The sequence below is a fragment of the Haliotis cracherodii genome, unplaced genomic scaffold (assembly GCF_022045235.1).
Source record: "Haliotis cracherodii isolate W230 unplaced genomic scaffold, xgHalCrac1.p SCAF_7, whole genome shotgun sequence".
NCBI classification, from domain to species: Eukaryota; Metazoa; Mollusca; class Gastropoda; order Lepetellida; family Haliotidae; genus Haliotis; species Haliotis cracherodii.
The window spans coordinates 62,860,449-62,876,542 of record NW_027266330.1 but is presented as its reverse complement, the minus strand read 5'-3'; the positions used below and the strand labels follow the sequence as shown (position 1 = coordinate 62,876,542).

General features: G+C 41.9%; 1 protein-coding gene across 1 annotated transcript; it reads left to right on the top strand.

Annotated features, from left to right (window-relative positions):
• Positions 1-16,094, top strand: LOC139448011 (programmed cell death protein 10-like). Its single transcript, XM_071229511.1, has 8 exons — positions 1-91; positions 1,366-1,465; positions 2,750-2,803; positions 3,966-4,092; positions 5,513-5,639; positions 8,029-8,116; positions 13,319-13,404; positions 15,335-16,094. The coding sequence occupies exons 2-8, from the start codon at positions 1,394-1,396 to the stop codon at positions 15,417-15,419; spliced, it is 639 nt and encodes a 212-aa protein (XP_071085612.1). The 5' UTR covers positions 1-91; positions 1,366-1,393; the 3' UTR covers positions 15,420-16,094.

Below are 16,094 nucleotides of genomic sequence, written 5' to 3'. Positions count from 1 at the left end.
GTCTCTGGCGCTTGTAAATGGACGACGCCTAGAAATACACTTGTCAGGATTTACCCGACGAGAATAATTGACAATTGATTGTTGTTTAGAGGTATTTCTGTGTTCTGTATTCTTATATATAACCGCCTTATACCCATGTATGTTCGTTGTGACCAATATATTCAACATGTTTCTCTATTGCTGAATATTTTGAATCGTACAACCACTTGTCAAGTGACTTTCCTAGACTTTCGACCAGGAGTGTTTGATCTCTGATTCATATTGTCAGTGTTAGGCCTAGTGTCAGTTAATCAATGACAGAGCGTTCTAAAGCAGTGTATGGTGCTACCATCGTGCGTCTTATGTCAACAGTTTGGTTGTGATCGTAATTAACACTGATTACATATCACTAATATCAGGGATATTCAGATTTTCTGATCGGTTGATATTTTACTAAAAAATTTAGGTCATTGGCTGATATATTTTCTTCAAAATTTGAAAAGATATAGAAAATGACCCAGTCAAAAGTTGTCAAAATCAGTTATGAATATATCTTTATGTTACTTGCCTTCAATCACTGGTGATTTACTTTGGCGGTTTATTGTAGCGGTGAAATCATACCTACCGGTATATATCCAGTTTCGCCTTCACTATGAGACATCTACTGGTCACTGATAATTTACTATAGGAATGACTGACGACCTGGGAGGGTTTAAGGTTTGTCTTTACCGCAGGTATTAATGTCATCTATGATATTAATTCCAAAGGGAAAGATAAACAGTTATTCCTAGATTCAAGTTTGTTATTCTCTTTCTTATCCATAATCAAATTTACTGCAAACGTTTCATGACTGCCATATTATCTTGGCTATCTATTAGACATTTCAGAAAGTCTTTTTGTTCAGTTTTCAAATACTGAATTGAGAACTCAAAATGAGTTTCAAAGGGTAGTTGGAATAGCAGTCTTCGGTTGAAACGAGTGCCATATATAGCTAGAGAAAGCTGCTTTCTGGTTTGGCTTATGTCGATTTCTTGTTAGTCATTTCATTGGTCAGTCAAAGTTTGTGAAAGATCATTCTATCATGGCCTGTAATGGGATGTCAATGATCTTTGTTTAGCAGTAGCAAGAACTAAGATCCGATTTTAGTGAGATTGAAATTCGTCCCCAAGTCGGCAGTAAAGAATTAATACCCAAATTGAAATAATGTTATTTAGTGTATAGTACTAACAAATGTTATGGCTTTGTACAGATGACTGTATCTCACTGACCAATTTGAGTCAAATAACAATTTTGTCCCCCCAAAGTTCATGCTGAGGGCATTTAGTTTGGAATCCTGGATAAATCCCTGATGTTTGACTACTAGCCATGCTTACTGCGTTGTTTCAGAGACGGAGCAGAACATCATCGATCCATCATGGGGGACAACCATAAGTCTCTCTATGCCAAACTCACAGTTGACGTTGTCATTGGACCTGTTCTAGAAAGGGTACAGTTCCTCAGTATTGCTAATACTGTTTATTACTGTATTATAGTCTTGGTTCTCAGGCACCACCCACATCATCATAAAGTCTGCCGCACGTTTTGTTTTTATTTCTATTTTCAAAAAAAATATAAACATCCTAAGCCTTTAACACAATGCACACAAAAAATTGAAAATGGAAACAAAAACGAAACGTGCAATGAACTTTATGATGACATGGGCAGTGCCTGAGAACCAAGACTATTATTTTTTTCAGCCATATATCATTACAAATGTTATGAATAGTAGACACAGAGCTCCAGATGAGCGGCATAATGGATAACATATGAATATGCATTCACTATTATCCAATTCATGTCAACTCGAGTTGAAAATATAAGACTACTATGCATGAATAGTATGAATAGTTTAACAACACTGTTTTTGAGGTGAAACATAACTTTTGGAGACCTATGTATCGTGACCTCATGACACTGTATAGTTGGTTACTGAATGTTGCCTTGTGGGGCTGTGTAGTTATATTTCCTAATATCTTTATTTGTTGTTTGAATGCAGGCATCACACACACCATCTTCCCAGTCAGGGGCATCGATCCCAATTGCGTGGATCGATGCTCATGATATTAATCACTGGATTGTCTGGTCCAGACTTACACACCGCCATCATATAGCTGGAATGTTGCTGAATGCGGCGTAAAACAACAAACCAACCAACCAACGAACCCGAGGCAGGGGAATTCACTGACTCTAAATGTTCACTGAACTAGGCTTGAATTTCTGGCCTCGATCGCAGCGCTACCAATGGCTATTATGAATTGTGTTCCTTTTATGCATAGACTTGTTAGTCCTGCCAAAATATAACTCCATATTTGCAGCCTAGATCGGTAAGGGTGGAAACTGGACTTTTACAGTCAGTTAACTCCCTTGCCTCAGGAAGATGCACACATACAGTCTGTGCCAGAACTTCAGGTCTACCAGCCCAAGATCTTCGCAACATTTAATAGATTTTGGTGCTATCTGTGGGTAATATGTGGACTAAGATTAACTGAGTTTACTTGACCAAACAGAATTTAACTAGACTTACGCTGAAGTAACGCTGCTTACATGAATTCTACAATTTCTAGTGCAGAGAATAACATGAATAATGCACAGATCACTTCATCTTGCTTATAAATGTTTTGACAGAAAATGAACAGATGCCATTTGTATTAAGAGCTATGTCTAGCATTGTCTGCTCATTGCTTAAACATAAACCTTCCGTCCATGCTTACATGTTTGTCTCTCTGTGCAGTTGGAGGGGAAGGATATATCAGCTGCTCAAACTCTCAGGGCTGCAATAGGAAAGGTATGTGACCGGCCATGCTAACTCTGTTTTCAAATTTAGTCTCTGAGTAACCATGGTAACATGGTACACAGTGACAGTTTTCTGTGTTATGACATGATTATCAATGCTTAGTTTATCCAGCAAGGGTAAATTGTTTGATAGGCATTACGTAGAAGTTGACGGATGACAAGTTAGACACAATTTTATGGATAACAACTTCTTAAAACTCTAAAAAGCGACGTTTCAGTATAGATCCTTATACAGTTGTCAAGCAAGGATCTATACCGAAACCTCACTTTTTACAGTATTAAGAAGTTATCCATAAAATTGTGTCTACCTTGTTATCCATCAACTTCTAAGTACCGGGGTACCGGTGAGGGGTTGTGGCGTAGCCTTTGGGGCATTGTGGGTAAAGTGTTCGCTCGTTATGCTGAAGACCCAGGTTCGATTCCCCACATGGGTAAAATATGTGAAGCCCATTTGTGGTGTCCCTGGCATGATATTACTGGAATATTGCTAAACAGCATAAAAACCAACTCACCCGGTTATGATGTGTTAATGGCTGTTGTATTACAGGGTTTACAGGAAGATGAATGGGTAAGCTTATTGTGCTAACGCTGCTAATGTGACAGCTTTACGTTTGCTCCGTTTGGACCATGTCAGCCATAACACAGGGTTTATTAAACAACCCCTTCAGGGCGGTTATGGCAGACCAGGTAACTGCAAGTACATGTTTAACAACTGACTTCAATGTTTTTTGTGTTTGTCAATGTTTATGGAGAAATTTTTTTTTTTTAAAAACAATGGTGTACACTCTGTGTAAATCCACATAGCAGATTTGCTCAAAGTGTGCACACCAGTTGTTGTGTTTAAGACATCATAGAATTCTTATAAATTGATATGTCAACACAAATAACTTTACAGACTGCTTAATTAATCATTGACAAAAGACAACTGTAGAAAACATCATCAGCAATATCGTTCAGCACCACGATGCAACACAAGACCCTCACATTCAATTGTCAGCCAATCAGGAAACAGTAGTCGATAAGTGGGCTGGACTTTTTGGAGGGCATGATGGAAACACACAGAGAACTGCTTGGTGAGTGAATCTCTTGCCATGTATGTAGTGTGGCCTGGTCATGATGAAGGTCATCACCCCCTGCGTTCCTCTTGTTGCCAGGCCGACACATCTCTGCCGGGGCTGGCGTTCGACTTCGTGCGGGTGTTGTTGCGGAAGGCGGAGATCAGTGAGAAGGTGGATCTATGTGAAACACTCCTCCGACTCGGGGGAGCTACAGAAACAGACGGTAGGGTTTTCATCGTTGTACATGTTCTATTGCAGTGTCAGAGCTCCACATAACATTTTGGGCAAATGAGTTTTTTATGGGTTATTACATTTTTCATCGGGTGACCATGCAATATTCTTTCACTCATCTATTCATCTATTGGTTTTTTCCCAAAAAGAGTAAACATTTTGAGATTTAAAAAAAATGAAAGATGTCCTAGATGTATATAACGGTACTAAATATAGGCTTGACTTGAAAGGTAAATTAGCTCATAATTGTGTTTCGGGAATTAGCTCCGTTGTACGCATGCTGAAAAAGCTACATTTGTGTATTAACGCGTGCTGTTTTTATACATTTGAGTTTTTCATTTAATGCAAGCGTTTCTGTATGCAAGTTAATTGAAAGTAATTGGGTTTTGAATAGTTTTGGGGGTATTTTACGTAAATACGCAGCTAATAATATCAGTAGCTCTGGATGTATTTCATGTCTAAGGTACAAGGGTATTGTTATAATGACACCATGTTTTGTATTGTTTAAGCCATTTCATGTATGTTTTCGCAGTGTTATGTTTGGAGACCTTTGCTGTCTATAAATAGAATGGTTCAGTTGAGCCCAGGGGACCCCTAAGTTTGAATGCAGGATACGTGTCAATTATGGCCCATGGTTTGTCTGTACCATATTCCAAGTTTTCCACAAATGTTGTAAATTTCTAACACCAGTCATAGAAATGTCTATATTTCAAGGGAGTCATATACGATTTCTGTGCTCCAACAAGAATACTTTTGATCCATCTTCCAACTCACTCTTTACTTAGTGAATGTCATTTCACTATGATCTAGATAATAAGCAGTCGTAATTTAGAAAGTTTGCTCTCTTCCTTGTCACTGTGATTGATCATACCCTTTTCAGTTTGCAAATCCCCAGAATGTTTCCCCACAATCACCTGTGCATTGAGCAGACCGCATACAGGTCCCCAGCAACTTTGCTTCTTGTAAGAGGCGACTAAATTGATCAGGTGGTCAGACGCGGTGACAACGCGATAGCATGTCATCGTATCCAACTGAGGCAATTGATGCTCATGATGTCAATCACTGGATTATCTGGTCCGGACTTGATTTTGTACAGACCATCGCCACATAGATGGAATAGTGTTGACTGACGTTAAACAGCAAAAAAGCAACCATTAAACTGGAAGTGCTTACAACTTAATTATTAAAGTAGCTAGAGGCATGGGACAAGGCTAATAAATGTACTGGGGGCACGGGGGGCCCAGTCGTCTAAGGCGCCGCGATTCGCTGTGCAGATTTGCATTCCTTGGGCATGCCAGAAACCTTTTGTTGTGGATTTGTCATTATGCTTGGACATTTCGAGGATGTAGTGTGTACTCTAGACTGAAGAATGGAGGATGGAATACACAGTAATATCATGGCATTTGTTCCAGAGCTTCGAATTCCACGCTCCGAGCCGATCTACCAGGAGTTGAACCACTGTGCCGGGGACCTCAAGCGGATACTCAGTCGCATTCCAGAACAGATCTACGACAGGAAACAGTTTTTGGAGACAATCAAGTAAATACACATCCAGCAGCATTAGATTTGAAATGAAGCATGCACTTCTAGGAGTCTCCTAGGTGTGGTCGGGTAGCCTGGTGCTTAAAGCATTCGCTCGTCACGCTGGGTTGTTGCCGACATGGGTACAATGTGTGAAGCCCATTTCTGGTGTCCCCTGCCGTGATATTGCTGGAATATTGCTAAAAGCGGCGTAAAACCATACTCACTCACTCTAGGAGTCTCCTACATGTCATAGGCATAATTGTCATGTCACCTGGCTGAAAGTCAAGTCAGCTTGTGCTGTGGCCTGTTTGTCCGTTATGCGTTGTATCCGTTATGCGTCTTAAACGTCTTCACCTCGGAAACTGCTGTACCAATGAAGCTGAACCTTGACATGCTTGTTTCCAGAATGATGACATCTGGATTCAAACAAGGGTTCAAATTCGAACTCAATTTTCAATATGGCCACCATGGCAGCCATATTTAATCATCTATTTATGGCCATTACTAGAATCGAATACTTACCCCAAAAAATGAAAGAGGTTTTTATTTCTTGAAGTTGTCGGTTATGTATCAAAGCAGGATATGCAAAATGCAAGCCAAGTCTGTTGTGTGGGTAATCTACTACTCCACCTCGGTTAAATGGCTGTTTAACAGCTGTATTTGGACTACGAAGGTAGTGTTGTAGCGAGCGATCACTGTATTTTTCCTTGAATATAATAGATAAAATATCAACTGCTGACTTGTTTTCGTGAATAAATATTTGATTTTGCTACCCTACATTCGTGATATGTATCGTAATTGCCTCATCGTGTATTCGTTGCAGCCACAGCATTATTTTTATATGTATTGTTTGGGGGATCCTATTGTTCAACTACTATGGGAGAAAACTTCAAGGAACTGCCCTGAACACTGACATCCTCATCAGTGAGTTCTGCCCTGGGACACGAGTAGTCTTGTATGTCTGAGGCAGGACAACTGTTCATGTAGAGTTGTCTCCCTTGCCTGTCAGCATGTGCTTGTAGGTTCAACATTGAACATCTTGATTATGATCCCCGGGTTTGTCAGCACTATGTACACATGATATATGTGCTTATGTTTCATCCAGGGGGCACGGGGGGCCCAGTCGTCTAAGGATTCGCGTCTCTTGGGTACGCCAGAAACCTATGATTCTGGGTTCGAATCCCGGCTCGCCCCAATAATATTTCTAGGTTTGTCAGCACAATACCCGTGTTTGTGGGTTTCACCGAAGTGGTAAACGTCTGAGACCTGCATCACTTCGGGCTTTCCTCCCACATTAAGTTGACACGCTGTGATGTAACTGGAATAACTCACTCACTCATGTTTCATCCAAGTGTATGACCTTTGTGACACAGGGCCTGACATGTTAAACCCAGCCTCAGACATGTTTGTAGCATTTCACATTTCAACATGTTTAAGAATGATCATTGGTTTGAACAGTGCCGAAAATTCATGAATGAGAAGAGACAATCCCCGATTTGGAACATTCTTTCTCTTCGTCTGCGTGATTACAAACTTAGTTAATTGGAAGAATGATTTAGGAATCTGATATATCACCAGGGCTAGCATTTCGCTAAACCTACACTAACCATGCTAATCCCTGGACCAATCCCCATGCTTCTCGCAATCTAAAATTACCCGCCCTTGATTTCCTTTTGCCAATTTGATTGGCTACTCCACTAAGTCTAAAATACCAATGAGAATGGCAGTTACAAACCATCCTCAATGTTGGGTTGGCGATATCAACAACAAAGTGGCCAGTCCCACTGGTTACGATAGTGTTTGCGAGAAATTCAACATTGAAAAACTGACTGACACACAAACAAAAGCCCACAAAAATCTTTTTCATGGAAAGGATGTCTTTGTGTCTATTAGAACTGCCAGTGGCTTTTGTCTCTAGACAATCCGAGTTACCTCCCTTACCCATTTTCTTTTTCCTCAACGTTTGATTGGTCGGTAAAATTTAAATGAAAATCAAGGGATGGTCACTTGAGAGTGCAAGAACCATGGAGATGGTCCCGGGGATAGTGTCGGTTTACCGAAAGGCTGGCCCTGGAGATATAGAGGAAGTGATTTTGGATGAGAAATAGAATCTCACTCTCCTGTCTTGATATCATCAATACATCTAAAGCCCTGGGGTATTATGCTTTTGTAGAATTGCGTTGATATATTTGATATCACAAGACACTCGGGTGAGACTGTCTATTCTTCTATTACACAAATACATACAGAAAGTACTCCCCAAGAACTTCATTTATATTATGAATTGAAGTATTTGTGGATGCAGTAATTCATTAAGAGAGGTATTATCTTAATGTTCCTTTGTTCTTAAGAATAGGAATAAAATATCTGCCTGCACTTACACCATGTAAACTGGCTGTTTCAGGGAGATTGCTAACTCCATCAAGACCCTCCTCGATGCAGTGAATCGGGTGATAGGGGAGATGGCTCCCTCCGAGAATGGCAGCAAACAGGTATGTGGAAACTCCATTAGTACACACGGTGATGTGTGGAAACTCCATCAGTTCACATAGTGTTGTGTGGAAACTCCATTAGTACACATGGTGTTATGTGGAAACTCCATTAGTACACACGGTGATGTGTGGAAACTCCATTAGTACACACGGTGATGTGTGGAAACTCCATTAGTACACAAGGTGATGTGTGGAAACTCCATTAGTACACAAGGTGATGTGTGGAAACTCCATTAGTACACATGGTGTTGTGTGGAAACTCCATTAGTACACAAGGTGATGTGTGGAAACTCCATAAGTACACAAGGTGATGTGTGGAAACTCCATTAGTACACATGGTGTTGTGTGGAAACTCCATTAGTACACACGGTGTTGTGTGGAAACTCCATTAGTACACATGGTGTTGTGTGGAAACTCCATTAGTACACATGGTGTTGTGTGGAAACTCCATTAGTACACATGGTGTTGTGTGGAAACTCCATTAGTACACACGGTGTTGTGTGGAAACTCCATTAGTACACACGGTGTTGTGTGGAAACTCCATTAGTACACTCGGTGTTGTGTGGAAACTCCATTAGTACACTCGGTGTTGTGTGGAAACTCCATTAGTACACAAGGTGATGTGTGGAAACTCCATTAGTACACAAGGTGATGTGTGGAAACTCGATTAGTATACATGGTGTTGTGTGGAAAATCCATTAGTACACACGGTGTTGTGTGGAAACTCCATTAGTACACTCGGTGTTGTGTGGAAACTCCATTAGTACACTCGGTGTTGTGTGGAAACTCCATTAGAACACTCGGTGTTGTGTGGAAACTCCATTAGTACACATGGTGTTGTGTGGAAACTCCATTAGTACACTCGGTGTTGTGTGGAAACTCCATTAGTACACTCGGTGTTGTGTGGAAACTCCATTAGTACACTCGGTGTTGTGTGGAAACTCCATTAGTACACTCGGTGTTATGTGGAAACTCCATTAGTACACTCGGTGTTGTGTGGAAACTCCATTAGTACACACGGTGTTGTGTGGAAACTCCATTAGTACACACGGTGTTGTGTGGAAACTCCATTAGTACACACGGTGTTGTGTGGAAACTCCATTAGTACACACTGTGTTGTGTGGAAACTCCATTAGTACACTCGATGTTGTGTGGAAACTCCATTAGTACACACGGTGTTGTGTGGAAACTCCATTAGTACACACGGTGTTGTGTGGAAACTCCCTTAGTACACACGGTGTTGTGTGGAAACTCCATTAGTACACATGGTGTTATGTGGAAACTCCATTAGTACACATGGTGTTGTGTGGAAACTCCATTAGTACACATGGTGTTGTGTGGAAACTCCATTAGTTCACATGGTGTTGTGTGGAAACTCCATTAGTACACATGGTGTTATGTGGAAACTCCATCAGTACACACGGTGTTGTGTGGAAACTCCATTAGTACACACGGTGTTGTGTGGAAACTCCATTAGTACTCACAGTGTTGTGTGGAAACTCCATTAGTACACATGGTGTTATGTGGAAACTCCATTAGTACACATGGTGTTGTGTGGAAACTCCATTAGTACACATGGTGTTGTGTGGAAACTCCATTAGTTCACATGGTGTTGTGTGGAAACTCCATTAGTACACATGGTGTTATGTGGAAACTCCATTAGTACACATGGTGTTGTGTGGAAACTCCATTAGTACACATGGTGTTATGTGGAAACTCCATTAGTACACATGGTGTTGTGTGGAAACTCCATTAGTACACACGGTGTTGTGTGGAAACTCCATTAGTACACATGGTGTTGTGTGGAAACTCCATTAGTACACACGGTGTTGTGTGGAAACTCCATCAGTACACATGGTGATGTGTGGAAACTCCATCAGTTCACATGGTGTTGTGTGGAAACTCCATTAGTACACACGGTGTTGTGTGGAAACTCCATTAGTACACACGGTGTTGTGTGGAAACTCCATTAGTACACATGGTGTTGTGTGGAAACTCCATCAGTTCACATGGTGTTGTGTGGAAACTCCATCAGTTCACACGGTGTTGTGTGGAAACTCAATTAGTACACATGGTGTTGTGTGGAAACTCCATCAGTTCACATGGTGTTGTGTGGAAACTCCATCAGTTCACACAGTGTTGTGTGAAAACTCCATTAGTACACATGGTGTTGTGTGGAAACTCCATTAGTACACACAGTGTTGTGTGGAAACTCCATCAGTACACATGGTGATGTGTGGAAACTCCATCAGTTCACATGGTGTTGTGTGGAAACTCTATTAGTACACACGGTGTTGTGTGGAAACTCCATTAGTACACACAGTGTTGTGTGGAAACTCCATTAGTACACATGGTGTTGTGTGGAAACTCCATCAGTTCACATGGTGTTGTGTGGAAACTCCATCAGTTCACATGGTGTTGTGTGGAAACTCGATTAGTACACATGGTGTTGTGTGGAAACTCCATCAGTTCACATGGTGTTGTGTGGAAACTCCATCAGTTCACACGGTGTTGTGTGGAAACTCCATTAGTACACATGGTGTTGTGTGGAAACTCCATTAGTACACATGGTGTTGTGTGGAAACTCCATCAGTTCACACAGTGTTGTGTGAAAACTCCATTAGTACACATGGTGTTGTGTGGAAACTCCATTAGTACACACAGTGTTGTGTGGAAACTCCATCAGTACACATGGTGATGTGTGGAAACTCCATCAGTTCACATGGTGTTGTGTGGAAACTCTATTAGTACACACGGTGTTGTGTGGAAACTCCATTAGTACACACAGTGTTGTGTGGAAACTCCATTAGTACACATGGTGTTGTGTGGAAACTCCATCAGTTCACATGGTGTTGTGTGGAAACTCCATCAGTTCACATGGTGTTGTGTGGAAACTCGATTAGTACACATGGTGTTGTGTGGAAACTCCATCAGTTCACATGGTGTTGTGTGGAAACTCCATTAGTACACACGGTGTTGTGTGGAAACTCCATTAGTACACATGGTGTTGTGTGGAAACTCCATTAGTACACATGGTGTTGTGTGGAAACTCCATCAGTTCACATGGTGTTGTGTGGAAACTCCATCAGTTCACATGGTGTTGTGTGGAAACTCCATTACTACACATGGTGTTGTGTGGAAACTCCATTAGTACACATGGTGTTATGTGGAAACTCCATTAGTACACATGGTGTTGTGTGGAAACTCCATTACTACACATGGTGCTGTGTGGAAACTCCATTACTACACATGGTGCTGTGTGGAAACTCCATTAGTACACATGGTGCTGTGTGGAAACTCCATTAGTACACATGGTGCTGTGTGGAAACTCCATCAGTACCCATGGTTTTGTGTGGAAACTCCATCAGTTCACATGGTGTTGTGTGGAAACTCCATTAGTAATCATGGTGTTGTGTGGAAACTCCATTAGTATACATGGTGATGTGTGCAAATGGCTATCCATCGATACAACCAGTACTCTATGGTTGACTATGACCCAGTGGTGTGAGATGGTTACAACTGGTCTATGGTTGACGATGACCCAGTGGTGTCAGGTGGTGTAGCTAGTCTATGGTTGACGATGACCCAGTGGTGTGAGGTGGTGTAGCTAGTCTATGGTTGACGATGACCCAGTGGTGTCAGGTGGTGTAGCTAGTCTATGGTTGACGATGACCCAGTGGTGTGAGGTGGTACAGCTAGTCTATGGTTGACGATGACCCAGTTGTGTGAGGTGGTACAGCTAGTCTATGGTTGACGATGACCCAGTGGTGTGAGGTGGTACAGCTAGTCTATGGTTGACGATGACCCAGTGGTGTGAGGTGGTACAGCTAGTCTATGGTTGACGATGACCCAGTGAGGTGAGGTGGTACAGCTAGTTGATGGTTGACGATGACCCAGTGGTGTGAGGTGGTACAGCTAGTCTATGGTTGACGATGACCCAGTGGTGTGAGGTGGTACAGCTAGTCTGTGGTTGACGATGACCCAGTTGTGTGAGGTGGTACAGCTACTCTGTGGTTGACGATGACCCAGTGGTGTGAGGTGGTACAGCTAGTCTGTAGTTGACGATGACCCAGTGGTGTGAGGTGGTACAGCTAGTTGATGGTTGACGATGACCCAGTGAGGTGAGGTGGTACAGCTAGTCTATGGTTGACGATGACCCAGTGGTGTGAGGTGGTACAGCTAGTTGATGGTTGACGATGACCCAGTGAGGTGAGGTGGTACAGCTAGTTGATGGTTGACGATGACCCAGTGGTGTGAGGTGGTACAGCTAGTTGATGGTTGACGATGACCCAGTGGTGTGAGGTGGTACAGCTAGTTGATGGTTGACGATGACCCTGTGGTGTGAGGTGGTACAGCTAGTTGATGGTTGACGATGACCCAGTGGTGTCAGGTGGTACAGCTAGTCTATGGTTGACGATGACCCAGTGGTGTGAGGTGGTACAGCTGGTCTAGGGTTGACTATGACCCAGTTGTGTGAGGTGGTACAGCTAGTTGATGGTTGACGATGACCCAGTGGTGTGAGGTGGTACAACTAGTTGATGGTTGACGATGACCCAGTGATGTGAGGTGGTACAGCTAGTTGATGGTTGACGATGACCCAGTTGTGTGAGGTGGTACAGCTAGTTGATGGTTGACGATGACCCAGTGATGTGAGTTGGTACAGCTAGTTGATTTTGTGCTTCATCGACTCTTTCCATTTATGAACACTGGCCAGATTTCACTATACCTGAAGAGGGAACCATGGTAACAAGTAAAAAAAACCAGCTTCACGTTTCATATTTCTCCTAATTAAGCTACCACTCTTAGATAGGCAGTTTTGGCCATTGGATGGCCAGCTCCTTCTGTAGCCATGGTAACCCAGATTATATGACAGTTGTTGTACCTACAGTTAAGTGACTGTTCATCAGGTCAAGGTCAGATGGAGCTTTGTGTGGTGCCATTGTGACAGAGTCATGGTGTAGTGTGGTACAGGATTCCCTTGTTGTTCTTATTGATTGAAACTGATGTAGTTCTGCCATTCTCAGGCAGAATGGTAATTACTGGTTCTCTGACACATGGGTGCCCTAAAATGTTCTCTTGTTTGTTTCATGGGTACAATGTGTGAAGCCCATTTCTGGTGTCCCCCGAAGTGATATTGCTGGAATATTGCTAAAAGCGGCGTAAAACCATACTCACTCACTCATTCACTCTTGATTGTTTCAGATTCTTGAAGACAGAAAGAAGGACTTTGTTCGATATTCCAAGAAGTTCAGCAACACACTGAAGGACTATTTCAGGGATACCAACCAGTACGTGTTGCCATGGTTACAGCCATCATTTCTGATTTCCCAACCATTATTATGACGTCTGGGCTATTGTCCTTGCTGTTGAGACCTGTGAAGATCCGGGGTAGAATAGGTCTTCAGCAACCCATGCTTGCCGGAAAAGGCGACTATGCTTGTCGTAAGAGGCGACTAACGGGATCGGGTGGTCAGGCTCGCTGACTTGGTTCATGCATGTCATCGATCCCAATTATGTGGGTCGACGCTCATGATATCAATCACTGGATTGTCTGGTCCAGACTCGATTATTTACAGACCACCGTCACATAGCAGGAATATTGCTGAGTGCAGCATTAAACAACAAACCAACCAACCAACCTTGCTGTTGATTCTAAACATGCATTTTTAACCTGACACAACTCTACATCATTATACAAAATTATGGAGAAAATTGTTTTCAACCATAACATGGTTTATGTCACAAAAGTCAGTCAAAGTATTGATTCCAGAAGTAGAATCAGGTTGATTCTCATGAGGGCTGGGTATCAATATTGATTATGGAGATTGATAATCGCTATCTAAATATCAATTAATTATCAATAAATATCGGAGAAGTAACTTTAAGCAAATGTGCAAGAAAGACCAGAAAAATATCAACATATTTCACATCACTGGCAGTGCCGTAGCCAGCCGGGGGGAGGCAGGAGGGGCAGTTGCCCCACCTGGAGTTTTTATAGAAAACAGTTTTATTTGAATAATGAAAATATAAGCTGGGGACAAGTGATACTTGTACAAATATTTGCCCCCCCCCCCCCCCCCCTTTTCAAGAAAACAACGTTAACTACAGCCTTGACTGGTTAGAGGTGACAGACCTACACATGGGTTACTTTGTGGACATTTGAGATATAACAAAAACAGTTGCTTTCCATCTTCAATGATTAATATTATGACAATAACAAGTCTGTTTCGGTAAATCTAATCTTCATTTCATCACAATAGTTTATTTAAGATAATATCAGTGGCAACAATTTCACATGGATTATAGCTAATATTTCTTCCCATCGACGAGAATTCTGATAATTGATCTTTTTAGCCCGCCCTCATTGTCATGATTTCTCCATGACATGCACTGTGATTTCTCCATGACATGCACTGTGATTTCTCCATGACATGCACTGTGGTTTCTCCATGACATGCACTGTGGTTTCTCCATGACATGCACTGATTTCCTCCATGACATGCACTTTGGTTTCTCCATGACATGCACTGTGATTTCTCCATGACATGCACTGTGATTTCTCCATGACATGCACTGTGGTTTCTCCATGACATGCACTGATTTCCTCCATGACATGCACTTTGATTTCTCCATGACATGCACTGTGATTTCTCCATGACATGCACTGTGATTTCTCCATGACATGCACTGTGATTTCTCCATGACATGCACTGTGATTTCTCAATGACATGCACTGTGGTTTCTCCATGACATGCACTGTTATTTCTCCATGACATGCACTGTGATTTCTCCATGACATGCACTGTGATTTCTCCATGACATGCACTGTGATTTCTCCATGACATGCACTGAGATTTCTCAATGACATGCACTGTGGTTTCTCCATGACATGCACTGTTATTTCTCCATGACATGCCCTGTGATTTCTCCATGACATGCACTGTGATTTCTCCATGACATGCACTGTGATTTCTCCATGACATGCACTGTGGTTTCTCCATGACATGCACTGATTTCCTCCATGACATGCACTGTGATTTCTCCATGACATGCACTGTGATTTCTCCATGACATGCACTGTGATTTCTCCAAGACATGCACTCATTTCTCCATGACATGCACTGTGATTTCTCCATGACATGCACTGCTATCTCCATCCATGTTGTCATCCACACTATCTCATGAATAATTCTGTATTATTAATAATTATGTTTTCAGGAATCAAAATGTCTTCATCAGTGCGAACTACCTGATATACCAAACCAACGTGATCATGAAGACGGTACGACAGGAGTGCTACTAGAACCTGTCTCGATACATCATCCTCATTCCTGGCCCAGCCTCCAGACTCTCTGGCCCTGATGGAGGATCTGCAACTATAGCCATCCATCTGTCACAAAGATCCAAGCACCTTTTATCATTTGTGTTAAATTGACTGTTTATGTGATCACATATTGAAATGCTCTGCAGTGCATTGCAACAGACTGAGATAGTCACGAAGACAGAACTGACATGGATTTCAATGTCCTTACTTCTTTCAATGTGATGCTTTGGTACAGATGCTGCTTAGCTCTTTCTTTATTGATGCTACATCTTCTAAGATGACAGTATTGAGTTAATCCTGCTTGCTAGATCTGATTTATTTTTATCCAATGTGGGCAATATGTAGGCTGGTTTGCTTGTGATCATCCACAGTTTCTGGTGGCTTCAAAACTGTTCAGATGACATCCAATGTTTGATTTGAACTCACTGTTTCCATGGTTACAGAAGTAGTCGCACGTGATGTTTCGGTCTTCTTGTCAAAAGCCATACTCGTTTCCACTTTCATTGTTTATGTAAAATATGAAGTGTTTCCATGGCAACTGTTTTTTAAGAAATTATGGACAATGATTAATCATGACTACCATGGTTATGTACAGGATGCATTCTGTGATTTCCAGCATCAGCAGGCCCTACATATGTAATTCTCTGTCCTTTG

Coding starts and splice junctions, on each gene's coding strand:
- LOC139448011 (XM_071229511.1), top strand. CDS start 1,394: ATGGGGGACAACCATAAGTCTCTCTATGCCAAACTCACAGTTGACGTT. Junction 2,804..3,965: donor TCAGGGCTGCAATAGGAAAG/GTATGTGACCGG, acceptor TCTTGTTGCCAG/GCCGACACATCTCTGCCGGG. Junction 8,117..13,318: donor CCGAGAATGGCAGCAAACAG/GTATGTGGAAAC, acceptor TGATTGTTTCAG/ATTCTTGAAGACAGAAAGAA.